The sequence below is a fragment of the Anomalospiza imberbis genome, chromosome 15 (genome assembly GCF_031753505.1).
Source record: "Anomalospiza imberbis isolate Cuckoo-Finch-1a 21T00152 chromosome 15, ASM3175350v1, whole genome shotgun sequence".
NCBI lineage: Eukaryota > Metazoa > Chordata > Aves > Passeriformes > Viduidae > Anomalospiza > Anomalospiza imberbis.
In genome coordinates this window covers 13,469,944-13,497,832 of record NC_089695.1, presented here as the reverse complement: position 1 = coordinate 13,497,832, position 27,889 = coordinate 13,469,944, and the positions used below count along the sequence as shown (strand labels likewise).

General features: G+C 46.3%; 2 protein-coding genes and 2 long non-coding RNA genes across 9 annotated transcripts; 1 reads left to right on the top strand and 3 right to left on the bottom strand.

Annotated features, from left to right (window-relative positions):
* Positions 1 to 61: 61 nt before the first annotated feature.
* CNOT8 (CCR4-NOT transcription complex subunit 8) lies at positions 62 to 7,730 on the bottom strand. Of its 3 annotated transcripts, none has more exons than XM_068205992.1 (7): positions 7,620 to 7,730; positions 5,395 to 5,594; positions 3,954 to 4,147; positions 2,407 to 2,568; positions 1,497 to 1,641; positions 742 to 852; positions 62 to 441 (listed from the first exon to the last, which is right to left on the bottom strand). In XM_068205992.1, the coding sequence occupies exons 2-7, from the start codon at positions 5,509 to 5,511 to the stop codon at positions 292 to 294; spliced, it is 879 nt and encodes a 292-aa protein (XP_068062093.1). In that variant the 5' UTR covers positions 5,512 to 5,594; positions 7,620 to 7,730; the 3' UTR covers positions 62 to 291. The 3 variants fall into 3 exon arrangements, with proteins under 3 accessions (XP_068062093.1, XP_068062092.1, XP_068062094.1); XM_068205991.1 differs by lacking the exon at positions 7,620 to 7,730 and adding an exon at positions 6,862 to 6,987; XM_068205993.1 differs by lacking the exon at positions 7,620 to 7,730 and having other exon boundaries at positions 3,954 to 4,265; positions 5,395 to 5,525.
* On the top strand, positions 7,218 to 24,799 carry FAXDC2 (fatty acid hydroxylase domain containing 2). 4 transcript variants are annotated; one of them, XM_068205988.1, is made up of 11 exons: positions 7,219 to 7,379; positions 10,934 to 11,044; positions 13,761 to 13,819; positions 14,937 to 14,984; positions 17,261 to 17,352; positions 17,453 to 17,550; positions 18,262 to 18,383; positions 18,690 to 18,895; positions 19,797 to 19,902; positions 20,958 to 21,124; positions 22,071 to 24,799. In XM_068205988.1, the coding sequence occupies exons 4-11, from the start codon at positions 14,937 to 14,939 to the stop codon at positions 22,225 to 22,227; spliced, it is 996 nt and encodes a 331-aa protein (XP_068062089.1). In that variant the 5' UTR covers positions 7,219 to 7,379; positions 10,934 to 11,044; positions 13,761 to 13,819; the 3' UTR covers positions 22,228 to 24,799. The 4 variants fall into 4 exon arrangements, with proteins under 4 accessions (XP_068062090.1, XP_068062089.1, XP_068062088.1 ...); XM_068205987.1 differs by having other exon boundaries at positions 10,925 to 11,044; XM_068205989.1 differs by lacking the exon at positions 10,934 to 11,044 and having other exon boundaries at positions 7,218 to 7,379.
* LOC137483139 (uncharacterized) lies at positions 16,597 to 18,263 on the bottom strand. The gene is made up of 2 exons (XR_011004359.1): positions 17,882 to 18,263; positions 16,597 to 17,392 (listed from the first exon to the last, which is right to left on the bottom strand). It is a non-coding gene; the product is annotated as an uncharacterized lncRNA (long non-coding RNA).
* On the bottom strand, positions 24,500 to 27,674 carry LOC137483136 (uncharacterized). The gene is made up of 2 exons (XR_011004356.1): positions 25,273 to 27,674; positions 24,500 to 25,235 (listed from the first exon to the last, which is right to left on the bottom strand). It is a non-coding gene; the product is annotated as an uncharacterized lncRNA (long non-coding RNA).
* Positions 27,675 to 27,889: the final 215 nt, after the last annotated feature.

Sequence of the window (27,889 nt, the reverse complement as noted above, 5' to 3'; positions counted from 1 at the left end):
AATCTTCCTTGCAGATTCTGTACAGTAAAAAGAGGAAAAAACCAGAGGTATACACAATAGATTCTGTCCTTTGCCCTTGGTATTAAAAATATAGCAAACCACAAATGCTGGCATTAGGAATTCAGTCAACTCTTCTGGGTTTCAAAGGAAAATGCAGCTCTTCAGCCAAACTGCAAGGCTTGGTGCAGCCTGTGTACTGGAGATGCGTTTTGTTTGAGACACTGTTTAGGGAAAATGGTTGAGGACAGCAGCTGCCAATATGGTAAACGTTCTGCTGAGGGGCACCGCTCATCACGGCTGCATGTTGTTGATAATGGCCAAAATGCTCATTTTCTCTTGGGCCGAGTCCACATCTTCATTTTGTTTCTGAGCCACTCCTGTGCCAAGGCCATACAGTCGTCCGCAATACTTTGCATCATCAATTGTATCGTCAAAAAATAACTGCAGATTAAAAAAATAAAAAAGAGAAACAGGTATTGTTTAACTGTGGCTCTAAATCAGAAAACATCCAATGTTAATTAACAGCGCATTTGAAATCTGTCACCTCCAAGATGGAGTGCACAAATTAAAATAATCACACAAAAGGCCAGTAAACAGAACAAGTCTGTGCCAGTATCAGCAATTCCTATTCCTGATAGTCTGAAGTGTGATGGCTTCAAAAATCCCAAACCAAAACAAACAACACGTTATACATGTTGACATTTATGGACAGAAAGTGGAGAAGGAAGAACATTGCAGTACCTCTTTCATTCTGAAAAATGCCATTCCTGTGAGAAGAGAGTCTGATCCTGCTTGGTGTTGTCGTCCAATTCGCTGCAAATCCAGCTGATCTGCCACTTCCTGAAGGCCACCCTGCAAAGAGAACAAAAGAGGTTTTACTTTGGAAGATTCATCTCTTGCCAAAATTGCCACCTTTCTCCAAAACATGAGGGCAAACAGGGTATGATGAACCAATGCAGATCCCAGCAGTACACACCAGCTGTGAGTGAAACACAGTGGAAAATGGTGTTCAAGAGTGCAGAAATAACTCTTGTCAAGTTTAGGTGCCTTCTTTTCCTGCAGCAGATACTTGAGATAACTGTGGGTACATTCATAGGTTACACATGCTGGGCCTTTCCCTCCCTTTACTCAAGGCTGTGATTCAGTAGATAAATTACTTTCAACCCTCTTACCAGTTAATCAAGTCATGGAGTATTTCATGTAAAAGAAATACCCTTGCACAGGAAACATAAATATGCTGAATTATAATTAGCATCTGATACACACACCAGTAGGCTGTGGCAGTGTGCCCTTTACAATAAACACATTGGTTAAGTCTGGAACTGGGGAGGGCAGTATCCATTAGACACAAACTGTGTCTCAGGTGCTTCTGTGTCACTACTGACTTTTATACACATTCCATTTTAAAACAACAGATGCAGCAGTTCTGCCACTTGTATTCCTGTACGTGCACAGTGCTGATACCCATCATCTGCTTGCTGGGGAGATAAAAGTACCTTGAGGTTTTTGCAGCTCTTCATTAAGTACTTCACATCATAGACAGATGGGAAGAAAAGGTTTAAGATATGGAAAAAATCATGTTCCTCTTCTGGTAACCTGGAATCTGTCAACAACTTCACCATGTAGCCAAAGTCATAACCACTGAAAACAAAACCACAGAGAAACCAGGTAAGCAGGCAGCACCTATAACCCAAGGTACTAGTACCTTCTTTTTCAACAGAATTTTACTTGACTGTGCCTTTCAAGCATTAACATTTTCTGACATTCATAAAACTAGATCTCAGCTAGAACTCATCCTGATTTTCTATGTCAACACAGGACTTTGGGATGCTCCCCAAGTGCCCTCACTAGCCTTTTGTGGAACAGCTAAGCCATTGGGAAGAACACACATTTCTTCCCACCTCTGTATATTTCTGTAGCTAAGGGCAATACAGAAAAGAAGGAAACCCTGCAAGTATCTGTTGAAACAGAAGGAGGTGGTGGCAAGTCCTTTCATTTGTGATACCATGTTGAACCAGAGGCTTCCTGATCAAGTTGGCTGAAAGGCTACAAGAAAGATATCTTAACCACACAGGTGGAAGTTCAGAGCACCACCAACACTGTAAGGAAGAAGAAAGAAAATCCTCTACAATGCATTTACTAAGTGCAGAAATCACATTTCAACTTGTTAGTAGTTTCTTCAACAGAAGGAGACTGCAACAGCAAAAGGATTCACAAGCAGTCAGGAAGTCAGACCGTGAAGTGTCCTTACTTCTTTAACGTGGTCTTCATATCTTGAAGCTTATTTTAAGAACTGCAGGGCTGCTAATTTTTCTCCTTAAAATCTGTCCATCTCCATGGAAAATGCAGAGAATTAAGAAGAGATTTAACATGGTCAGTGAGCACCACCTGGGTCAGTGGACCCACCTGTGGAAGGACAGCCATTTCACACTGTCACTGAGGACGACCCCTGACGTCATCAGCAACTCAGCAAAATGCAGGGTATCAATTCCTTCTTCTTCATGCTTCTGGAACTGCAGCCCAGAGCTGGCAAGGAGGTCTATGGAATCCTGAGAGTACATGTCTTCCCTGAAGGAAAAAAAAACCAAGCTTGCACTCAGGGTGCTGCAAGACAAGCTCATTTTAGAAATAATTCTCCCCACACTATGTCAAGAATTGGACTAACCAGTAGGATAACTCTGGGTTCCAGTTTGTCTCTCTAGAAAATTCAAACTGGCTCAGTTTCAATGCCACTACTGCAGCCTCCTACATCTGTAACAAGCTGTTCTGTGATCATACCTAGCTAGTGCAAATTCCAAAGATTCCACCTCCATAGGACTGAAACTGACTGTTTTGAACAATGTCCCTTCTGCAAGGTGAAGGGAAGCACCACAGATGAGGCCCAGAGGAAAGGGGAGTTCTCCCCAACAGGAAGATGTGCAGCTCTAAAGCATTGGCCATTTTTCCTTTTCACTCCACAGCATATACCACCTTATCAGCACTTCCACTTCCATCTCTGGGAGTAAACAGAATTGCATCATCCTTGACTCAAGAAGGACAAGAATCATGTGCTTGGTGGAGAGGTGAGCAGGAACCTGACTTCTTTACTGGTTTGTGTCATTTGTGGGAGAGAAAACACATAGAGCCAAGTTCTATCAATATGATAACTCATTTAAATGAAGTGATCACAAAGCAAAAACCACTTCGCTCTGATTTCAATACTTGTATGAGGCTCACAAATTTGTGGAGTAAATAGTGCAACTTTTGGGGTCAAGAACTGGATGATCTGCACATAGTAGCTACAAATTTTTGTAATTCTTTCCAATGACAGTTTCATAAAAATAGCTTGATTTCCTCTACATATGTGGTTTTGCCAGATAAACCCTTTCTTTATTTCCAGACAGCTCTAGTGGTAATTATGCTGAGTTTATCTTTATAATTACAGGGGAAGGGATAATGAAACTTGTTTCAGCTGCAGCCCAGGATATTACAGTATGGAGGAGACAAGAACTGCCACACTCCATTTAACAAGATTCATTCTCCTGAACAGATGTGATGATTACACCAACATGTTTTTAGATCCCAGCTTATACTTAAGCATAGATGTGTAAAGAGGTATTTTTCTTTTTGATGAGACCAGCATATCCATTTATTTTTAGCAGAAAGAGATGGAGTTTTACATATATATATATATATAGATGGGGTTTCAAACATTGTTCCAGAAAAAAAAAGGCACAAAGAATTGTTAAGAGAAAGGATAATAAGGATAGAATTTTAGCATGGCTTTGACTTCCAGATACACTGTTAACTCCTGGCACTCCAAACTAGGTTCCCACAGAGTCTGTACTAGAATCTGAATCCTTATTGCTCAGAAGCAGCCAGCAGTGATGAGCACATGGACACCGGTATTTGCCAAAGGAAAGCGTCACTCCAGCAGAAGGAACAGGAAATTAATGGCAAGCCCAAAGACTCACATGAGGTTGAATTTGAAGTTGAACTGCCAGGTGGTAATGCCAGAAGGATATTCCCCCTTGTCATTTGTGAAAGTCAGGCCCAGCTGGATGATTTTCAGCAGGTCAACGTTACAGCGAAGGAGCTGGTACTGATAATCTATGGAGCTGCGGAATTCACCGATCGGCCTGACGACGACTCCGGGGAACTCCGTGTCCTGCCAGAGAAGGGAAAACTGAGTTTCACCATGGATTCTGTTAGCAGCCATTACCACCACTCTGTTATGACAGCCCAGACAGTGAAAATCTTCACAGCTTCTGAGGAACAGTCAATGCCTACATTAACAAAACCTACTGTCAGTCAAACCCACCTGAACGACAGCAGCCATCTACTGGATAAAAACCATCTGTCAGGTGAAAAACCTCTTACTCAGCCAGTGACTGTGTGTTGTCTTTGCTGAACACCAAACTGCCATACTGTTTCTACCCTCAGACTGGGTCACTGAGCTTCTACTGACTACACACAGAATCTTTCACAATGAAGCCAGTGCTGTGCACCTGACACAATCTCTCCCTTGCCCAAGAGGTTTATCTGTCTACTCTTACAGCACAGTCACTCAAACAAACCCTAAGAACACTTTCAGTGAGACTGAAAAGAAGAAAAAAGTTCATTTCCCATTGACAAATGTTAACAAAAAAAAAATCATATTCACTTCCACAGCTGAATTTGACACCAAAATCCCCCACACTCTGCAAAGGCACCTGTGTTTTGCCACACTTTTAATGAGGACTTTTCCTATCTTGAGGTTCAGTGCTCCTAAGAAAAGCTGGCAGAACTTACAGTATCAAAGCTAAAACCAGTTCTTTATCTAACACACTGGGGTGCTGCCAAGCAGTTACAGACTTGTAAGAGCAGGAGGAGATTCCTCCCACCCGGGGGAGATTATGCTCTTCTTAAATAAAGCTTTCTGAACATATTGTCTTATCTACAGACAGAATATTTTTTCTCCCTAAGAATCAACATCTGCCCTCATTTGAAAGGAGGCAGCCCAGCTGGCTAGCAGTGACTTGCAGGTCTTTTGACCTCCAGTCCCATGGCATCTTCTATAATCAAATGGAGAAAAACATTCAAAGGACAAACACACTGGTGGAAAAACAAGGATTTTAAACCAATTGTTACTTGTTTCATTTTCCCGTTGCACAAGTGAGTACACTATGAATAGCTAAATATTAAATAAATTCATGTTTTTAAGTTGGTCTCCCTCTTCCCCTTCTTTCAATCAACCCATACTCAGCACTGCTTGTATTAAATTCTGGAAAGCTAACAAACAGCTTTCTATTTTTCCACCTCTTCTAGTTCAGTTTGGGGGCAGGGAGGAATTGCTTCTCACTCAAGAATCAACTTAGTCCACAACCCCAAAAAATCCCTTGACTAAGGCAACTAGGTCAAGTATAAAACATTTACCATGGCAATGTAGCTGTAACTCAGAACAATCTCCCGAATTTTCCTCATCTCTTCCTCCAGGTTGTTGGCCCATACTTCACAGATAACCTGGCTGTTCTCTGCAAGGGCTGCTGGCATCTTGCAGGGACCAGAAAAAAGGCAGCTGACGCTGAACTCAAATGACAGTGCAGGATCACAAGCTGTGCAATCTTATCAGTGTGCTGCATTAAAAAGATAAATAAATAATGCTTTAAGTGAAGGAACAATGACATGTGAATAAATGCTCTGAAGGAGTCAGTCACACTTCCATTTTCACCTTCAAATAACCCATTTAAAGTTTACACCAAGTTTTCTTGCTTTATCACTTTCTGTAAACATGCTGAATGAAACCGAGAGCATCTGATCACAATATGAGGGCAGATACACAATCAACAGTCCAGTTATTGATGTAAAGAACCATTCTTCCTATCTTCCTTTTCCTGGCATAAACTTTGACACTTTGGGCACAAGATGTACAGGCAGTGAATCCTCATCTGTAACCCTCAACCCTCACTTCCAGGTATATTTCCCCATCCCTGGAAGTGTTCAGGGCCAGGCTGGATGGAGCTCTGAGCACCCTGGTCTAGTGGAAGGCATCCCTGCCCACAGCAGGGGGGTGGAATGAGATGATCTTGAAGGTCGTCTCCAATCCAAACCCCTCTGTGATTCTACGATGAAGACAATTGTTTAAACGCAATAACAGAATGCATTAGAGAGAACACTCATTGGCACGAGTTTCAGTGGGTAGGAATATCTAAAGAGGGGTGACAAGAACACGGGGCCAGGCTCATCTTCGTGATGCCAAGCGGCAGGACAAGAGTCAATGGGCAGAAAGTGATGCACAGGAAAGCTTCCCCTGAACATGAGGGAGAACACGAGCAAAAACTGTGCAGGGACCGGGCACGGGAACAGACTGCCCAGAGAGGTTTTGGAGCCTGCCTCAATGGAGATATTCCAGAACCGCCTGGACACAATCCTGTGCCACATGCTCTGGGATGACCCTGCTGGAGCAGGGAGGCTGGACCAGGTAACCCACTGTGGTCCCTCCCACCCCGCTCTGGGATCCTGTGCCCCTCGGATGTAACTCGGGACACACTGCAGCGGGCTGCTTCAGCTGGAACCACCGGCAGCGTCAGCAGCGCTGCAGCTCGGGCGAGAAACCAGCTGGTGCCCCTTTCCCGCAGTAACACCGGCGAACCGCTGCCAGGCGTCCGCAAGAGGGCTCCGGCTCAGCCCGGCCGGGCCCTGCGCCACCAGTTACCGGGGGGACGAGCGCCCCGCCGCAGCCCGGCCGGGGTCACCTCAGGGCACCCCTCACAGCCTGGGGGCGGCCGGACGCGGCTCACCGCGGGAGGGCCGCTGTCCGCGCCGCCGCCCCCTCAAGCCCAGCCGCAGGCGCAGCCCTGCAGCCGCGGTGCGTGTCGCGGTGCCCGCCCCGCTCCCCGGTACCTCCCGGCAGCCGCGGCCGGGCCGGGACGCGCCGCTCTCGGCCCGCGCACCCGCGATGGCTCCGAGCGTCCCCCGCCGCGAGGGGCGGCGCTTCCGGCTCTCGCGCCGCTTTGGCTCTCGCGAGAGCGAGCGAGAGGCGGCGGAGCCGGCGGCGCGCGCGCGACGGGGCGGGGCAGGGGGCGGGCACCTCATGCGCGCCGCCGCGGCGGCCGCGCTGCGCATGCGCGCGGCTCTGGCCGGTCTGCCCCCCCCCCCGGTTCAGCTCTTGGGCTCGCCCGGGCTCCCCGCGCTGCCAGCGGCGGGCGAGTCCAAACTCCGCGGGCGGGGGGGGGAGGGATGAGGGAGCTGGCTGCCGCCGCTCCCCGAGGGAGGCGTCGCCATAACGCCCACCGGGGCTGGGGTGGGCTCCCAGCATGGGGAGCCCCCAGCGCCCCGATCCCCTGGGACACGGGCTGCGCCGGGCCCTGGCTGAGCGTCCCCGAAAGAAGCAGCGGCCGCCCCTCCCTCACCGAGGGGAGGTGAGGGGGTCCCCGGGTCGGGGTTAGGCCCGAGCCCCCCCGGGCTCCCAGGCCGCGGGCGCGCAGGGTGGGAGTGGGACGAGGGTTTGTTTTCCAGGGGGATTTCCTAAAGCCCAGAGAGCAAACGCCGCTGTCCTGGCACGCGTTGCCCCTGCGGTGTGGTGCGTATCAAGCTCATTAATGGAGCAAGTTCTGCTTCTTCCTGCAGGGGTTTAGGAGTTATTTAAGTCCCTACTACACCTGCAGACTTTTAGTCTGACTTCTCCTGTTCCAGGGATGGAATTTAAATTACGTTAGCAACAGAAGGTTGTAGCTGGTGAAGCAGCTACTGCTTGTGCAACACGGCTGCCAACACTTGCTTTGCTGGCTGATGCTGATGGCAGATAGGCAGTTCATTTGGAAGCTCGTCTACTAATTAAACTTAGATTGTATTTCCTTTATTTTAGACTGCCGTCCTTCTGGACGGGGTTGCATCTGTTGTAAAATATCTATGCATCTATAAAATATCTATAAAATATGTGCCTCTATAAATATATATGTTCTGGTACTGGATTGTCTGCCCACCATATGGGAGTCTTTCCCTGAATCTCGGCTACTTGCCCAGCATTTTGATCAAAGTATCTGCAAAAGCAGATATTGGTATCTTTCACACGTCAGACACCGTTCAGTGTCTCAGTTTTAATGTTCATGCCTCAGCAGAAATGTTGCCTTTAGAAAAGAAGAGGGTTTTTCAAGTGTCGCTGTGTTGAGTAACCTTGCTGCTGTCAGCATCTTGGTACATTCCCTTTATTGAGCATTATTTTGATTCAGAGTTTATCTTCAGGGATGATAGAGAGTTACTGTTTTGCCTTATCTCTGCAGTCTCTGGTGTTGTGCAATTTATACAACATGCAATATGCTACACTGCCAGAAAGTAACCACCTTTCTTCCTGTGGTCAGTTGAGTCTGGGGTTTTGTACAAGGAAATCTGTGTTGTTGGCAGGTAAATTCAGCAGGCTGGATTACGGCACCCTGTAAATATAAGGTGAAATTTTTATTTCCCAAAAGAATTCAGAGTCGTTTTTCTTGCTCGTAAACCCGGCGCTCAAAGGGATGCTGAATCCAGGGGAAAAGGGAGGATGCATCTCCTCAGGCCACTGTAAATATCTGTGCCTTGGTACTGTAATAAAAATGTGTTGCAGGCAATAATCACCTGTGATAAATTACATTTGTAGTGTGTAAAAATTTGTCTGTAAAAAAAAAAGCTGTTCAAGGATGTTTGCAAGCACTGGAGACACGTTTTGCTTGATGAGACCAGAATTTTTTTCAAACATGACATGGCTAATAAAAATTCAGAATAGCTGGAAGAGGGACCCTGCTCTTTAAAAAGTCCCATCATTTCTGTATTTGGAGGTTACCAAGGTTGCCTCCAGCTCCAGCACTCCAAAGCAAGTCTTGAAGAGTCCTCACATCTACACATGAGTGTAGAGCTGCATTATAAGGTGGAATAAAGGTCTTTAGCTCAATGTTTTCACACTGGGCAGCTTGAGCTGCATGTCCTGTTGTGCCTTTTCTTTAGAGCTTACAGCACCACAAGAAAACTTACTTTGGGGAATCCTGAAAGGTGAATTTACGTTTTCCTCACCCTTCTGTTGTTCCACAGGTGCTCCCAAAGCAGCCACTGCAGTGCTAGGTGGTGGCACACGTGCCCTGGCAGAGGCTGAGCAATCTGGTTCAGAATGCAGGGAATTAGGCAGTGGGTGATGTGTGCCAAGGTCAGATTCCTCTTCAGCCTTAGAGGAACTATCAGTATGGGCTTGTCCAGTCCCCTGAAAGATACTTCATAGATTTTCCCCTGATGTTCCTCTCAAACAGTGAAACAACCAGTGACTATTACAAAAACTCTGGGGAGTGAACAAAGTTGTGTTAGGAAGTGTCTGATCAAAAAGCTTTTTTTGCTGAGAAGAAATGAGACTTCTTGCATGGCTCAGCAAAGATTGCAGCAGCATTGGAGCGTCTGTGGTGGAGACACCAGCACAGGACAGCCAGCAGGCAGAAGCAGCAGTTTGATTAGTGACAACCTGTGCTAGACACAAAATTGCAGCAGAAGTTAAATGGCATTTACAACCCTATGACTAATGTGCTGAGCTGTCCCCATGGGTATGAATATTTCAGAGATCACCCATGTTGGAATTGAGCAGTGGTTCAAAAGGAACACTGAGGTCTGAAATTATCACCTACTATTGGCTGTTGGATGCACAGCCCTCCCCCTGCAAGCTCAAATCCAAAGATCAGCTGAGGACATTATCCTTATGGCACCCCTCTCTTGAGATGCTCATTTCCACTTCCTCCTCTGCACCTGAGTAAATAGTTTGAAGGAATCACATTCCTCTCTGTTGAGCCTGCTCTGTCTGATAAATACCCATTAGTAGCAACAGCTAAGAACTACAACTTCTGTCCCTACCAGGGAATAGTTGGAATTAGGCAAGAGAAAGTGACGATGGAAACAGTAACAGTGTTAAACGCTGTTCACTCTTGCAGAGCTCTCTGCAGTTGCAGCTCTGCTGGCACGAGGTGTTACTGAGAAAGAGCATGTGTTGCTTCACCTGTGAAGGGCAAACAAGGCTAACTGTGAGACAGAGGTAGTATTCCCTGTTTTTCCTCCTGTGGAAAAATAGATCTGGAAAGTTATGATAGTAACACCCTCAGTTCTCAGAGCTTAGTTCGTAATAGGGCACTATTTATGGGCTAAGTAACAGATTGGGGCCACATTTGCATAAGAAAGATCGATGCTGCTGTAAATTGCATCTTGCTTTCTGCAATACCATAATTACACACTGTATGGTCTGTAAACATCATGTTTAAAGACAAATGAGCCCAAGCACATGCTAGCCTATGTGTGTCTTCACCTTACCCATGCAAGCAAAGCCTGTTACTGGTTGAAGGCACTGTGTAGCAACAGAGTTGGAGTTATTTTTAGATTTAGTACAACAGCATTAAAACTGGACTGCTGGTCTTTTGCCAAATTCCACAGTAACCCTTATTGCTTTTAACAAATACACCTTTGACCCATTCAGTTGCACTGGCAGTAGCTATGTTGTGCTCCAACCATGAGTTAGTGAATTATAAAAACTACTTACCTTTAGGGTGTTGGTGGCTTTTTTGTTCTCAGGTACAACGATGAAAAACTTACCTGCAGAAACAATGTATTCCACGTGCTTAACTGAGTAACAGCATGCACATACACACGGGGAGCACTGCCAGCACTAACAGTGACATGGCACTGGCTTCACATGACTTGTCTGGGAGGGGACAGGCAGCTCCTGCTTGGAAACACACCCCCATTGCCCTTGCCTAAACCCTCATAAAGTTTCGACAGCAGTTGTGAAAAGTGAGGAGTTGAACTCTGCTCTGAACAGACAAAAAGGACCTCTCCTAGGCTACCATCAGCAGGTGGTGAGCAAAGAACAGGCAGCCAGAGTTCAAGGGTGCTTGAAAAGATATGATAGAGACTTTGAGGAAGTCATTAAAAGGCAATGTCATGTCTGTGTGAAGTCCACTGTCAGCTTTTCTAGGAACAGGGGTTCCCCCAAAACCGTGCAGTGCTTGGTAGGACATCAAACACCACGTCTGGTCCTGTGTCTGTCCACACAGAGTGGCTGATATGCAGCTGTTCAGGTGACCAGGTAAGTGGTCCTGCGTTTTTTTGTTCTATATGTTCTCTACTTCTGTGGATAGTCACAGCCTTTGTTCTCCCAGGAGCGGTTTTCCACTGCCTGTGCCGTATAAAGGTTGATTTCAGTGAAGTAAGACCTACACCAGAGGCTTCAGGAGGAAGGCACGAGGAATCCCAAGGAGCTGGGGTGGGCAGCCAGTCCATCACCGCAGATGGAGCTGTTCTGAGCTGTGCCTGCCGTGCAGGTCTGTGGTGGCAGAAGGATGCAGTACAGGAAAAGGGCACCTGTGCTGCCTCAGCTTGAGGCTGTCTGGGCACCAGAAGTACAAGAGAACAGCAGGCATGGGGCATAAATAATAATTCGCATGTAAAAAAGAAAAAGTAAAAAAGTACAGCAGGTTTGGTTTTTTTTCAGATTATACTCAGATTGTATTGAGCATTATATTATGTATTATAATGAACATTTTAAAACAGGACTTAGACAAGCTAGCTTTTTTTCAGTACCAGAAGTGAAAAATTCAGTGAAAACAAGATCTGTGACTTAATGAACAGTTTTTGGGCAAATTAAGATCTGTGATTTAATGAACAGTTTTTGGGCAAATTAAGGTCTGTGATTTAATGAACAGTTTTTGGGCAAATTAAGTTATATGTGGAAATAATAATATTAAAAAATGTATTAGAATTCTTGTTTGACTAGTGTATGTTTCCCCTTTAATGTCAAGAGACTGATTGGAAAAGTAATTACTTTTACTCTAGGGTAGAGAATTTGCTTTGGATCAAATTTTGTGTTATCTAATTCGAAATAACTGGAAAGGAACTTTTTTTTTTTTAATGCAGTAGTAGTTCTAGCTGATATTTGGAAATAGCTGCAGGCAGCTGAGAGCTTCAGTGGTTGGTTTGGGGCTGTAAAATATGCCAACATGATAGCAGTGCCAAGCAGCTGAATGGCTTTTTTGTTTGCTGAAACAGCCATGGTTACATGAATGTTTTTTTAATGAATTTGGTGTATTCTGAATCAGGAGAGACATTACACAATAAAAAAAGAGTAGGCAATGAGATGTTGGGGAAAATCTACTCTATCCAATTTTTTCTGGGTTTAATGTAAATAATGTAAAATTTTACCCTGAAAAGAAGCTTAATAAAGGCAGTGTTCTGAAACAGGGTAAAGCAGATGTGGCAGCTCTGCTTTGAACTGGAAACCTTTGCCCAAGCCAGCCTTCTGTCATAAATTGATTATTTTAAAAAGGGTACTAGAAATGTGATTGTAATTTTGACTCTTTCCTAAATGCACAGAATATGTGACTCAATGAAGTAATAGCTCCTTCTCCTAAAAACTCAAAGCAGAGTCACATTTTCTATAGTGCTCTGCTCTGGAGCTCTTCACATGCAAAGGTTCAGCAGGTTTGAGTCAGCTCTGCTGGATGGAGGAACCTCTGGAGCATCAGCCTTCCAGCTCAGTGAGGTTCCCCTTTCACATCTGCCTCTCCTAATCTAATGTTGTCTGCTGCAAAGTCATCAGAGCAGAATAATCTCTTCAACCACAGAAAACTATGGCCAGCACTATTTACTTTACTGTCCCAGCAGAATAATTGGATATTGCTCTTTTCAGCTCCCTACTGGGTGGTTGTAAAGATAGAGATGTGCACAGCTTACGAGCAAATAACAGGAGTTATAATCAAAAAAATTCCAAGTGGAAAAAACTTACAGTGAAGGCTGTCAAATACTGGAACTGATTTCCCAGAGAAGCTGTGAAATCTCCCTCTGTGCAGACACTCAACTGTTCAAAGCTCTGAACAACCTGTTAAGAAAGCTGGAACAGAGCAAAGCCTCAAAGGAATGGATTATTCAAGCCTGACATATTTCAAGCTTTAGTAGTGTTTTCTTGGAGGCAGTGGGCACACCTGCCCTGAGAGGACGTGTGTGACAAGATGGGCATGTAGTGGATGTTATGTAACAGACGTGATTAGAAGGTCTTTTAAAAATTAAGATCAATTTAAATTTGGCCTGTGGCCTTTTATTTACGCTGTTCTCTTCAGGCTAGCAGGTTATTTTTGGTTGTTCCTTATGTGTATTCTTCATCAGATGTGTTAGAGTTCAGCTGTATTTTATCAATAAAATGTGGTTGGCAAGCAATATATGAGAGGAAAAGCAAATCCCACAGACTGGCTGTGGTAGCTCACGAAGTGCAGTAGTGAGGAGCTCTGTGTCTGGGGAAGGACAGGAAGCCCTGGGACACTGCAGGTTCCCCAGTACATTCTCATTTTAAGGAATAGCACTTTAGGGCACCTCTCACACTACCTTTTTTGGCCAAGGGAGACAAAATGAAATTGGATTTGGTTTCTTTTTAGGACTGCTACCAAATTTTAGCATTTCCCATAGGCGTACCTCCAGCCCTAGTGTTGAAATACAGAGCTGGGAGTTGGCCTCAGAGTTTCAAGTTTCAAATCCCTTTTTGCCTTATTTTTCTTTTTTCCTTCTCAGAACTGTCTAGCATCAGTTTCTTCCACTAAAGTGTGTGGTATGGTGGGCTGGTCTTGCTCTTTTGTGTCTGTGAGTAAGCAGGAAGGTGTCTAATATCTCATGCCCTTTGACCTGCATACTAATATGTAAAGTAACAGAGCTGGGAACACCTGTAAATAAACAGAGTTGTATTTGTAAGAACATACCCAGAAGCCTATAATTTCAAATCTAAACCTCCTGCCTAATACAGGATTTCTTTTTGACAGTTTATTCCTCCTTTCTGAAACGCTGCAAGCCTCCCAAGAGGCTTCCCTCCATCATCAAGGTAATAGAATATCATCTTCCTAATGAGTAATTTTCCAACTGTTTGTACCCTAGACAAGAACGCTTGAACCTTCTCTGTGCCTTTGTATTTTAGGTAACAGTTTGCCTGTGCTTGAATATTCTGCTGAGTAGGGAAAGCAAAATGGATTCAGTTCTGCAATCCTCAGTAATCTGGCTGTCATGTTATTAGAAGTTGTGTGTTTGTTCTTAAAGACCATGTGAAACCAAGAAAATATTAAGGAATGTTTTGTTAACTTTTGCTAATTATATTTGATTATAAGACTGCAGAAATATAAAAACAATTATGCAATAATCCCTAGGACAGCCAGAACATGGCCTGAAATACAGAACCCTTTATGGCTATGGCCAGCAGTGAAGTTCCAGCAGCTACTCAAACCTTGGGTTTGATATATTCTTAAAATTTCTTTTAACAAAACCATCAACAAAGGGTCAAGCCAGAGCCAAATGCAGGGAGATTCATTATGAGATGGCCACATGCCCATTTAGGACTTTAACTCTCTAAGTGACCATAGCAGGACTTGAAGCAAAGATTATTTTCTTACTTATCATGTTCTTAAACTGTAACTCAGTTTGAGTGAAGGCAGTGGGACTCTATTGTGTTAACTCTCTGTGGCCCAAACTCACTTTGTCTTCATCCCTGTTTGTTTAATTGCATGTTGTAATTATGGAAGAACATGTGTCCCACATTATTATCATTTTCTTACAGCCTGGGAAGGGCTGGAGTAGCTACTGGGTGCTGCAGTGTATTCCTGGGCCAGATCAAGGGAGGAAGTCTTACCACAACGCACCACTGACACAAGCAAAAGCTTTGGTTTTGGCTATTCTCCCATTTTTCCTTGTTATCCTTGCATCCCTGTTAATCTTCTGGGACACTGCTAACTCCTCAAGAAATAAGGGCATTTTTCTTCTCAAGAACTCAGCTTTGCTCCGTGGCCAACACACAAAGGATGGAGCAGGACAGGACATGGCACAGAGAGTAAATATTTTACACTTTTAGCACTGAACAGCAAGTGGAGGTGATTTGCTGTTGTCTGCATCATATTCTGCCACTCTCCAGCTGGCCAAGGTTCACTTACCTAGATCACCTTTTATTTCAGATGGAAGCAGACTCTGGATATTCCTCCACAGCTGGGCTGCAGAAGCAGGTAAAGGCTCAAGCTCATCGTTTGTCATGCAGGTGCTTTGGAAGGCTGAATGTGTTGAATCATCTTCTAAGAGAAGTGACAGACACATCCTCATTCCGAACATTTTTGCATAACTAGGAGCTCATCTCTTATCACTAAAGCAACACTTCCCCAGCATTTTTCCCTTCCAGTGGACTGCAGATCCAGCAGCAAGTGGGGAAGGACCTGTTATCTATGCATTCCTGGCAAAAACAGTCCCCCATAAAGAGAAGCTGTGCCACCTCCCTGGGCCTGGTCCTCAGAGTGGTCCTGCTAAACTCTTATGGCCAGCTGATGTGCCCCAGTCTCTTTACCTTGCTAGCAGCAACCCTATTCTGCACTTAAGGAATTTGTCAACTTCTACAAGCACTTTAAGAGCAAGAATCCATGAATTAGTTTGGAAACTACTGTGCTGTAGCTGTTGGCATGAGGAGAAACAGGGTATTAAGCACTTGGACTTGATGAACAAGATTTTTTTCTGTGTAAACTTCTCTACTTCTACATCTCATGTAATTATAGTGTGTGGGATTCATGCAATCACTTCATCATATGCAATAAAAACACAGCCTCAAAACAAGACAGTTTCTAGCCAAAGGCTGTTAAAATAGCTGAAGTGCTGAACTTTAGCTCCTCTCTGTCCTGTCTCAAAGCAGGACATGCACAGTGTCTGTGACTATCAGGAGTTACAAAGGTTTGAAACTCTTGAGCTGGAGGATGTTAAAGCAACTGAAACCTTATTTGGGCTAACTGGAAATTTTAACACTTATAAGACAGAATTTTTGTTTGGTATGCTCTTCATCCCAGGAGAAAAAGGATTTATAGGATACGAGTCTGCTAAAAAGCTCAAAGCTTTCTATAACTTCTGTAACCTTTTTTTTCTAAAGAATATGTAGTGATGGTCCAGGGTCTAAAGATCAAGAAAGTCTTACATCAGCATACATGGGGCATAACATGGATGCAGCTGGAATTATGAAACTGCTAAGAGAGCAAATCTCTGGTCCAGGATCCAGCAGGCACGATCTGATGCTGGAGTAGAGGCTTTTGCCAAGCTGGCATTTGCACTTCAGTACCTCCTGTAATAACAGTGGCAGTTGATTGCACTGCGCTCATATAAACCCAGAGGGTTCACAAATATCAAACTGTAGGGCAAGAGTCCTGTCAGTTTCTTCCTCCCTATCTGCTTTTTCGATTTAAAAAAAAAAAAAAAGGACGTGATAGGAGGAACTGGTTGGTTGTTTGTTTTAATAGTGAATGTTTCAGTGCTAAAGCAAAGTTTTGTCCTGGGACAAATAAATATTGCTTATAAGTCCTGGGCCACATTTAATGTTCTGTAGCTGTTACAGAATCTAAAAGCCATGTAAAGAGAATTCCTTTACCTTTATATTGCATTACCCTAAATCACCTGCATTTGGCATTTCTCAGAGCTGCCTCTCTTGTTTGTCCTCTCTGACATGAGGCGAGAAGGACAGCAGCTATGAATCACACTGTTTTCACTCCAGTCTGTTTGTGCCACATAACACCACAGTTAAAAAACAGGAAGGAAGAGGAATGAAGAAAACAATAGCTGGTTATTATCCTATTGCATTGATTTAAAAAAAAACATTTACATTGCAGATAGATATAATTCATATTCACTCACAAAAATCAAATTAATTGCACTCCAGAACCAATTCTAAGTTGGACTACTCTACAAGACAGATCATTAATTATAAATTTGTTGCATATTTGCTAAACAACTTTGTTTTGGATATTTAAATATTCAAATGTATTGAATACTGCTTTTTGAATATACTTATTCCTGTTAACCAGGTCATCTGAGCACAGCAGTTCTTGACTGCTGTGGGGAGAAAACACTGCATCCTGGGAGGGAGAAAATACTGAGGGGAGGGAGGTGCTGAGATGGAGCACATTCCTTATTGCTCAGTGTTTCTGTCCCACTGCTCTGAGTTATCCAGAACCTAACACTATAGCCCTCCAGGTACTGAGCAGTATGCCAAATAAAGAGGAAAAAAAAATCAGTGGTCCTTTCTCTCCCTTTGGTTAGTCCAACGAAATTCCACATCAGTCATGCACCAGATCTCTGTAAGCATGACAGATGGATGATTGTACACAGTATCCCACAACAGCTTTGTTATTGTGTTCTTCAGAGTGTGTGTGAAGCAAAACAGGCCATCACAGGACTGCCTTCATCATTTCAAATACCAAAAATGCCAGGGCAGGACACAGCAGCACGTGCTTACTCTTGTTGCTTCTCACAGGGAAAGAAGCTCTCAGATGCCTTGAGGATCAGTGCCTATGTCTTCAGTACAGGCCTGCTCATGTTCACTGCCTTAGTGAACACTGCTTCTTGGTAAGAATGTTCAAGCAAAGCAGCTTGAGGAGAAACTTTTCTGTGGAAAGGGGGAAAAGTGGATGAATAGATGGGCAACCAACCACTGTTATTCCCACAGGTTTATGCAGAATATAACTTTAGGCAATTTCTGGCAAACAGCATGGTTGGAGTTCTACGACTATATGGAGGGAGATGAGTGGACAATCTTCCTCGTTGGTGAGTTTTAATAATGCTTCTCGGGAGAAATCATCCATGTGTTACATATAAAAGGGAGACATGGACAAGCTTCCCAAACTCACTAATGCTCCCTCTCACAAGCACTGGCTTGGAAGGAAGGTACCAACTGGTGATGTGGTGCCGCTGTTCTGCTTTTGGATGGGGTCACCATCAGGACCCTGTACAGATTGAAAATCTGATCTTTTTGCTGCTTCTGAAGTGGCTTCCCTGTGAAGACACTTTGCTCCTGTGAGAACTGAATGACTCGGTAGAACTAATTACTAAAAATGTAAGTAAATGTAGTGAAATCTACTCTTGCTATAGTACTTACAAAACTCTTTTCTGTGATTAGCAGCTGGTGAACAGAACTGGTAGGGACCTTGCAAGGTTCTAGAGCAAGTCAACCTTATCCTACTTGGGTTTAAAAGCAACAGAGGCCTCCCAGCCACCTAGAAAAGCCTTTTCTTAGCTTCAATTATGTCAAGTTTCAATCTCTGAGACATTTGTCTGCTCTAACCTCTTTCCCATTCTTTGATCTTACCTGGATGTCAGAATTTACCAATATTCCATTTCAAAGCATGTTGGGGCAGGGGACACACACTTGGCACATCTGGGTCCCAGCAACTGGGTACAGTGCCAGTGTATTTTGTTTCTGATTTAGCCATAGTTCCCAATTCATTCACACATCTCTGCCCTTTCCTCATGCCACAGGGGCTGCATTGGTGCCTGCACTTGCTTTCTGGGGCTTCAATGGAATCCTTCTGGTGGCTGATATAACAGGAAAGCCAACTTTCATTACTCGCTATCGCATTCAGCTGGGCAAGAATGATCCTGTAAGTACTTCTCACTCTGCCTTTTCTGCTGGCTAAACACTTCCTGCAGTCTCTTAGGCCAGGAATGAGGAGAAGAACCTGTTATGCTTTTCTCTTGCAACCAGATAGGATTCCAGGAGGATCAAGTCAAATCTTGTATACCCGCTGCAGGGAGGAAGGCAGATCGTGTTATGAGCCTACTGATTGACTGCTTGTTAAAAAGCTGATCCCAAAACTAACTGCCTACAAATCTTAAAGCTTTTCATCCTTCCAACTAAAACTGCATTGCTTCTTTCTTAGTCTCAAGTCCTGACTTCTCTTTTGCAGGTGGACAGGAAGAAACTGTGGAAAGCCATCTACACAGCGCTGGGTAATCAGTTCTTTGTCTCCTTTCCCATGCTTGTGCCCATGTTCTACATCATGAAATGGTGGGAAAACACCTTCAGCAAGGAATTACCAACCTTCCAATGGTTTCTTGTGGAGCTAAGCATTTTTACTGTAGTAGAGGAAATTCTCTTCTATTATACACACAGGTGAGCTGAGCACAGGAACAGGTGCTTGATTTTCCTCCATGCCTTTAAGTTTATACTCATACCCTACAACAGCAATAATCCTCATCCCTCTGTTCCACCAGTCTTGTATTTATATAGGAAATCTTACAGGTCCTGAAATCCACCCTCACAACATGAGGCCTTGGTGCTGCCAGTAACTGTAGTAAACAAAAATGGGTAGAATTTTAAAGGTGGAACAGCTTAAAAGCTAAGGAAGAAACAGAACAGGCAGTTTTTCACAGAAGCTGTAACCCAGCATTCTTAGAAAAGAACAAGACTGACTGTCCTGAAAGATAAAAATCTCAAGGGTCAGTGACTGATCTCTGTTCCCTTGTACAGCACCTACAAATCAGGGCCTAATTTCCAACACTGCAGGGTTTTCAAACACTGACACCAACGTTAGAGGACAGAACTAAAGCAAGGAAGACAAAAGAAGCAGAAGCAAGCACAGTACTCTCAGAAATCTGTAGGTTTCCCTTTAGGACAAATGTACCCAAAAAATGTAAATTCAGTTTTTTACCAAGGACCCATGGAACTGAAAATTCTGATTCTTTGACAGTTGCCAGTAGAAAAAGTCCAAACAGTGAAAGCATAAAGTGAGTCTTCCCTTAATAGTACTCCCAGATTTGAGTAAATAAGTAATTCAGGGACTTTGATTTATGGGATTTATCTGCCCTGAGTTTATCATAAGGCAGCAGACACATTAATGGCATAAGGGCTCAATACAAAGAGAGCAAAGGAAGCAAGGAATCCTACACTCTTATTGCCAGCTGCTCTGAAATCTTTATATTAGAGACACAAGCAAGTCCCCTGCAGAAATTCTGTGTTCTGTTACTCCTTTTTTGCAGAGTTCAAAACCTGCCTCTCTGTTTACTCTGCCTAGGCTTGTTCATCACCCAGTGCTGTATAAGCACATTCACAAGAAGCACCATGAGTGGACAGCCCCCATCGGTGTGGTCTCCATTTATGCTCACCCAATAGAGCACATAGTAAGTGGATTCTCCCATGGTCACCCTCCAGTTGCTGTGTGGAGTGTGATTTCCAGGGGATGAGGTGGAGTGGTAAGAGAAGAAAAGAAAACATGCCTTTAGAGGCTTCTTCCTTAGGAAGAGGAAGCTGAGCTGCATTGCCAAGAAGCTTGGCTTTTGGAGGCTTGCAGTAATTGTTTATACTGGACTCCAGTAGCTTTGAGAGCACAGATCCAAGGGCCTCCAGTAGATAAGGAACTGACTGGACAGGGCTTCCCATGAGCCCCAAGAGGACTGGGAGCACAGACAGTGCTTTCAGCAAGAGTTATGAGATACTGCCTGAACGATCGTGTGGACTTGGAAATCTGTCAGGATTTTTGTGGTGGTTGCTGGGATCAGTGTTTGCAAGGAATGTATCCCAACACCCCTCCAGCTGAGACTTCTCAGGAAAACACATCCCACCTTCAAAAGATTCCACTTAAAAATTCTGTCTCCTGTTACCAATAGTCCTGGGCTGCTCTGAGGGTGTCCCCCCCAGCTGACAGTCTTTGGACAGCATAATGATTGAGGAGCCCAGCTGAGGTGTGCTGGGGCATGCAGCTGGGTCTGGGCAGCCAGAGCCATTTGTGCCACAGGCAGAACACAGTGAAGAGATGCAGCAGGGTTTGTCACATTGCTGTGTGTGTCTGCAGGCCATGCCCTTTCGCAGTGAGGTTTCCCAAGAGCAGATTCAGCATTATTCCCAGGTGAAGCTGAAATTCACACCACAGACTCCAGGGTGATTTACTGGAATCATGCTGTACTCAACCAGGGTTTGGAGTCATGTCTAACTTCTACTGCAGGCTTATGGAGTTTGGGCTATGACAATGGTTTGCAGTAGTAGAGCTCTCTTATCTCTATTACTACTTTTTGGATGATTATGTAACTTTAGTTAAGGTGTTTGCAGAGAGATCTTCCCTTTACACTGTTTGCACAAAACAAACCAGTGTGATGGATCACCAGGTGACAATTCAGCTCCTAGAGGAGAGTCTGCTTGTAGTGGACCTATTAATGAGGTACTTTCTTCTCATTTCCAGGTCTCCAACACTCTGCCTGTCATGACTGGCCCAATGATCATGGGATCTCATATTGTTTCAATCTCAGCATGGTTCTCCATTGCTCTTGTAACAACAAGCATTTCTCACTGTGGCTACCACCTGCCCCTCCTGCCGTCTCCAGAGTTCCACGACTTCCACCACCTCAAGTATGTCTGGGCACTGCTCAGCTTTCCATGCTCCTGCCTCTCTGCTGGCACCACTGGCAGGGAAAGCTCCTTTCTGAGGGTCAAGTGGGTTTGCCTAACTCACGCACCAGCAGGGCAGCTCTCCAGCGCACCTGGAGAGAGAGCTGAGTGCTGCCAGTTCTTAGAGCAGTTACACTGGGATTTCAGGGGATTCCAGCCCTGTTAAGGACAGTTCTCTGCAAGGTTCTTCCTAGAAGTTCAGAATACAGTTCATGTGATCTAAAGACAGAGCCAGGGCAAGTCACACAGGCAAAATAAGCGAGCCTGCCTGTCTGTGCCTCTCCCATACACTGGGATCAGTAACACTGATCAGATTACATTTTGCCCAGACAATCACCATTAACCCTTCCTGACAGAGATTCTCAGCCTCCTGTGCTGGAGAGAAAGCAGTTGCAGCACTGTTCAAGGATACATACCCGAGCAGTGGAGAAACATTCCCATCTCCCAGTGTGCACTACATTCAGACATGCTGCCCAGAAATGTCTGCCCCTGCTGCAAAACCAGCCCAGGGGACAGTTCAGTCACCACATGCCAGGACACAGATCATTGCAGAGCTGAGACACTGTGGGTGGAACCGCTGTGCCAGCTGGAAGCACATCTGCTCAATATCCCAGGACAGCCAGGTCTTGAGAGCATGTGGGGCATGGTAACGTGGTGGTCCAATGCTCCCACAGCTCTGAGCTACCCAGGAGAACCAGCTGCTGCTCAGTGCCACCATTTCTGGGCAATGATGGCACCAGAGAGAAGCTGCACAAGGTTCACCCAGGCTTTGACAGAGCTGCCAGGGAGACTGGTGCAGGGGCAGAAATCCCATGGAGAGATTATCAGGGCTCAGAAAGGAATGGAAAGAGAAAGGGCAAGGTAACCTCAGTAACTTCCAGTGATGTTTATCTGTGTTTGTTCTCAGGTTCAACCAGTGCTACGGTGTGCTGGGAGTGCTGGATTTTCTGCACGGCACAGACAAAATGTTCAGACAGACTAAAGCCTTCGAGAGACACAAGGTCCTGCTCAGCCTCACACCACTCTCTGAAAGCATCCCAGAGCCACCCAAGAAAGATGAGTGAACCAGCTCAGCAGCTCTTGCCCAGCCTGGTGATGAGCAGAGTGAAAGACAATGATTTATGCCAAATAGTATTTTAATCAGGAAACAAATTCTTGTCCACACATAACAAATCATGAAGCTGAAGTTAAATATGCTGCTTTGGAACGACTGCACTTTGGCTGCCATTGTTTTCTAAGACATTCACAAAACAACCTGCTCTAGAAATCTCTTTTTAAAACGTAATGGTTTGTTTCTCTGTTACTTGTACTGTCCCTTGGTTCCAGCTGCCTGTGTATGAGCCAGCTGTGTTCTGGACCACATGGCTCAGGGGTTCTCATTATTAAGGTTTTAGCACCAGACTCCACAGGTGATGATTTGGCCTCTCTTGTCAGCACTCACTCTATAGAAACATCAGTCACTCCATCTACACGTGATACAATTAAACCAGCTTTTGTGACTCAGAGCACCTAGGACACTTGATGCAGCCCCGTGGAAAATCAATGGGGCCACAGCTTTAGAAACACCCCCCTGCACATACAACAAGGGCCTGACCTCCTGTGAGCAGTTTTGCACTGGAGGTAGTACAGGGCTGAACTGGGGCTGCCACAGCCTCATCACTGCTCCACAGACAGCTGCAGACAAAGGGAGTTTCCCCTCGTGGGACATGGAAGGAGAGCTGGGAGCTGATGTGCTTCATGGCGTCACCTCCTCCTGGCTGAGTCTCCCCTTGCTCTGAGACACAACTGAAATTCTGATAAATTCCAGAGATTTTCCAAGGAAAGCAGAGTCCCTGCTGTCCTTAGCCATGTGAAGATTAAGGAACCCCTCTAAGAAAGGACCCAAGAAAGCAGCCCCCAGAACAATATGCACAAGTTCCCACAGACCATCCGAGACACACTGTGAATTCTCTCAAAGATCTTCCTAAGTCTCAGTCCTGCCTGGGGGCTTGGAACAAAAACACATTTCTCCCCAGTGCTGGAGCAGCCCCTTGAGGAACAGGCACACAGGGTTGACCTGTGCTGCACTGACCATTGGTCAGCCCAGCTCTTCCTGTGGAGCCAAAGTCACTTCCCCTGCTCCTCTCCGGTCCCCACAACTGCACCACGATGAACCCAGCCCAGTCACCCACCCACAGTTCCCTGGGGAGGGCAAGTCAGCAGAACAGAAGACCCAGGCAGCACTGTCTTTTGAACTTTTTATTTTTATACATTTTTTTTGTATTAAAAAGGAAAAAGCATAATTACCACAAATTACAAAGGACTAAAGCATTACTAGAATAATGAATCACATCAGCCTAGAAAGCAGATACTCTGAATAATATTAATGTTATAATACAAGCTCTCATTCAAGTATTTTACATTTTTCTCTTTTCCTTTTATACGTGATGATGATCCTAGCACATGGGTCAAAGATTATGTACTACCGACAGAGATGGATCATGTACAGCAGGCCGTATTAACAAGATTTTCCTCCCAAGTGATACATGGTCTGTGATGAGTCATTTTAAGTTTGTCTCTACTATAAATGCAGCTGAAGAAGGTTGCACACACTCTCTAGTTTTGGGAAACAGAAGGCTGAGGTTGGACACATAGGGTTTGAGAAGGGCCAGCACATCAAACCATCACCCCTTTAGCTCCAGGCGAGCAAGCAGAAGGCTGCACTCGCTGGGATGCAGCTCAGTGGGTGTCTCTGAGCCACAGATCCAAAGGTTTCCAAGCCCAGTGGGAGCAGGACAGGCTGGGGGGGAAGACAGGGAGCAGGGCTGCACCAGGGAGGCTTGAGGGACCAAGTGGTGCCAAGCACCCCCGCCACGAGGGGCACCGCTGGTGCAAGCCACCCCGGTGCAGGGCTGACCCCTGGGGAGAGAGCAGAGGACAGCGTGGGGAGCTGGAGGGACCCCAGCACACTCCACAGGGGCCAGCTGGCACCCAGGGCACTCCCTGCTCCTGTGGAACTTCCCACCAAGGGGATGTGCTTGTCACAGATACATCGGTCCTATGTTCAAGTGTCTGCAGAAAGTGAAACTGTAAACTACTCCTGGAAATGCTGCCCTCCAGCCACCCGCTCCACACCACCGAGATGAACGTTTGCTTAGAAGAAGAAAAATGAAAGAAATTCTTTTATCTGTTACCTGTATTGGAGTATTTTTAAAAAGTCAGTGAGGCATTTAACATCAAGTGTAACAACCCTCTCGAGAAGAGCCCAGCATCCATTTCAAACACTGACAAGTGACATAACCAGCCTCAGAGACAGCAGACAATAAGCACTGCAAACACAGCTTGCTACATTTACAGTTTTCCTTTTTTTTTTTTTCCTTTTAATAAAATAAATGGGAAGGCATTAACAGCTAGAAGGCCCCCTCTGCACTGCCACGTGGAATGTGGCAGGACACTGAGGTTAAACACATCAGTTTGTTACAGTACAACAATCAGTCCCCAGCAGGTGCCAAAACCCAGGGACCCCAAGGGCTACAGTGAGAAGGTGCCACCAGAGGTGCCAGGATGGCAGCAGAAGAGATGGATAGGCAAAACTAGAGCAGCAGCATCATTACGTTTTAATTTTTTTTCCCCAAATGAACACGGCAAAGCAACAAAGCCTCCTCAAAAACACACTTTCCACCTCCACTCTGACCTCACACCACAGCTCTGTACCTGTTGCAGCCACCTGCATTCTAAAGACAAGTTAACCTCGGCAAGGAGGACCTCCTGAGAAGAGGGGCAGGATGAGGAATGCTCCCCTGACTCAGCCTCCCTCAGCCTTTCCTGAAGCAGCTGGGGCTCCCCCCAGGCTCTCCCAGTGGCTGGACACCAGCACCAAGCAGCCCTCGCGGGCTGTGGGGCAATCAGCAGTCACAGGAGCATGTGTGCAACCACTCAGTCCTCTAAAATTCAAAAAAACACAACACGTGGTGGAGGTGAGGCATCCAAACTAAAAGCAAGGCCTAACTCCCTCCTCTGCAGAAGGGCAAGAGCTTCCTCAAATGCAAACCCCCTCTGGACAGCTGTCCCTTTATCCAGTGGGGACATGAGCCTCGCTGCAGCCACTCGTGACCCAGCTGGGCACAGACCACGCACCTGGGGAGCTCCCTGCCCTCTGCCAGCACCCACCCTGGCACGGAGCGGGAGGGAACAGTTCTGTGCTCCCTTCCCTGCAGGAAGACAGGTGTGAGCCAGCAGCAGCTGCCTCGGACTGTCGCGTCCATCTCTGCTCTGTCCTGCCCACTGCTGTCCCATGGACAGCTAAACAAGGCACACGGTCCACAAACCTGGAGGGCGCTGGGACCACTGGGATTGCTCTTCTGACCCACCTTCCCCTGGGAGCACACACTAGTGTGACAAACCACTGACTTGGCAGAGGGGGAAGGGAAGACACTTCCATGCCAAGACTAGAGCCTCAGGATCAGAAATTAAAAATTATTTAAAATCAGTATTTTCAGAAATTCTCTGGGAAATGTCCTACCTCTTCTACAACCCAAGCAATTCCACAGTCTGCTCTACAAGCAACAACTCCATAGCAGCAGCTCATCCCTCCCCATTTCCTATGAATTTGTTGCTGAAACACAGACAACTGGCTTCAAGAAAGCCACGCACACACACCAACAAAAGGAGCACAGACACAGCAGCAATGATCACCTGTGGCACATCCAGACCTGCCTCCACTTGCAACAACCAGCAACACATCTACAACGCCACTGATTGACTCTCCAGCCTCCTCCTTCCCAAATGTGGGACAAACCCACCTATAAAAGTAACCTCAGAGATCTGACTCCAGCTCACAAGAGGGGAAATCCAGAGATAACAGTCACGGCCACAGCACTGTACAAGTGTTACTTTTGCCCATCTTGCCCAGTTCCCACCCCACAACCCCAGAGCACTGCTGCCATAACAGAGATCCACGGCCTTGGATGGGCTCGCCTGCTGCAATCAGGCCTGTGAGTGGTACCAGCTGCAGGGTGACATGGCAGGGGTGGACAGACCAGGGCAGGATCACACCACCAGGAAACAGCCAAGTAGCAGCTCCCCAGCCTCTCAAACCCAGCTGTGCTGTCAATTCTAGCAGCAGTTCATGAAGCCACGCCAGTCGGACCAGCCCACCTGCCCCCACAAAGGCAGCATCCTGGAGGCAGGGTCAGTTTGGGAAGTGATGGCCACAGCCAGGACCCCACAAGCACCCACAGCCACTGCTGGTGGACAGCTTGGCCATGCTTCCCCTCTTGCTCCTGCTCTCAGTTCCTGGCTGCTCCCACCCAACCCTGCAACTGCACAGGGACAGCCCTGCAGAGATGATGACTCGTCCCACCTAAGAGACACAGCTCTGGATCAGCTGGATCCCGCGGGAAGACACTGTTCAGTACCAGCTTGGGACTTTGTAGAAAGGGCAAGACAAGGAGCTGCACCCTTGAAGTGGTGCATCACGTGCCCACTCCACAGAGGAGCACAGCTCTGGAGCTCACAGGGACGGAGCCCAAGCCACAGCCAAGCCTGGTATCTCAGGGACCCAGCAGAAGGAGCACGGTGGCAGCAAGGCAAGCAGGTCTGACTGGAAAGGAACACGACTTTCCAGTGCTACCTCTGGAGATGGTCCAGAGGTAGCACTGGACATCTCCGAGATCTCACGCCTGACACACGCGCCTCACAAAGGATCCAGCTTACAGCCTGGGGAGGGTTTGCCCACCAAAGTCCACCTGGTGCTGGGTGTAAGGATGAATCAAGTAAATGCCACAGCAGCTCTGCAGTCACCCCCTGCCTCAGCTGAGTAAGGAGCTACACGGTTTCATCTCAGCCCTTGGAAATGCACAGGGACTGTGCCCTGAGTGGGAGACTCCATGCAGGAGCCTGCCACAACACAACACACGAGGAAACCCAGGCGAGAGCTCTCCTGTGCCAGGCAGGTCTCCTGCTCACCCCTGCACAAGTCCCACCAGCAGCCCTGAGCCAGTGCCTGCTGTGGGACAGCTTTCCCAGGGCTGCCTCACTCCCTGTCAGGCTACAGCAGAAGCAGCCCTCGCTCACAGCCAGGACCAGTCCCCCCAGCTGCTGTGACAATGTCCCTGCTCACTCCCCAGCCACGCTGGAAGCACAGACAGGAGCAGAGCCACCTCCTGCCCAGGGAGGGCTGGGGGTGCGAGCAAGGCCATGACAGGAAGCGTCGCTGTGGTGGGGACAAGGCTGCCATGGTACCAGCACAGGGCTGTGACTACTGCGTGAGCACGAGTCTTGGCTGTGACTGCCCTCAGCCCCTGCCCCAGGAGACTCGGGCCTGGCAGGGAGGCTCCGTGACGGGGGAGGCATCCGAGCGAGCTGCGGGGTCAGAGGAAAGGCCGCAGGGAAGATCAGCTCGGCAGCAATGCCGTGAGGAGTCTCTGGGCCTGGGGGGAGCCAAGAGCCCAGTGCACCCCAGGGTGCAGGAAGCCAACAAGCCTCCCTGCTCCAGCTCCACCATAAGGCAACTTTTTTTTGTGTGTTTTTGGGGTTTTTTGTTTGTTTTTTTCTTTTTTTTTCTTCAGTAATATTTCCAAGGAAGAAAGCAAAGGGGGATGTGTCTTTTTTTAAAGAGTTTTTCTGTTCTTGTTTTAGAGGGGTTTGTGGGTTTTTTTTTTTTCTTTTTGTTATGTCATTTTTTCCAAGGGAAAAGGAAGAGAAAAGCTCCTTCAGCAAAGTCCTGTCTTTGCAAGTGATGGGCAT

What these genes read in the sequence shown, in the direction of transcription:
- CNOT8 (XM_068205992.1), bottom strand. Translation starts at nt 5,511, where the DNA reads ATGCCAGCAGCCCTTGCAGAGAACAGCCAGGTTATCTGTGAAGTATGG. An exon ending in AACTTCAAATTCAACCTCAT is followed by an intron (nt 2,569 to 3,953) that starts GTGAGTCTTTGG and finishes TTTTTCCTTCAG; the next exon opens with GGAAGACATGTACTCTCAGG. An exon ending in AGAGCTGCAAAAACCTCAAG is followed by an intron (nt 853 to 1,496) that starts GTACTTTTATCT and finishes TTCTCTTTGCAG; the next exon opens with GGTGGCCTTCAGGAAGTGGC.
- FAXDC2 (XM_068205986.1), top strand. Translation starts at nt 17,102, where the DNA reads ATGATTGTACACAGTATCCCACAACAGCTTTGTTATTGTGTTCTTCAG. An exon ending in CTCTTCTATTATACACACAG is followed by an intron (nt 18,896 to 19,796) that starts GTGAGCTGAGCA and finishes TACTCTGCCTAG; the next exon opens with GCTTGTTCATCACCCAGTGC. An exon ending in CTCACCCAATAGAGCACATA is followed by an intron (nt 19,903 to 20,957) that starts GTAAGTGGATTC and finishes TCTCATTTCCAG; the next exon opens with GTCTCCAACACTCTGCCTGT.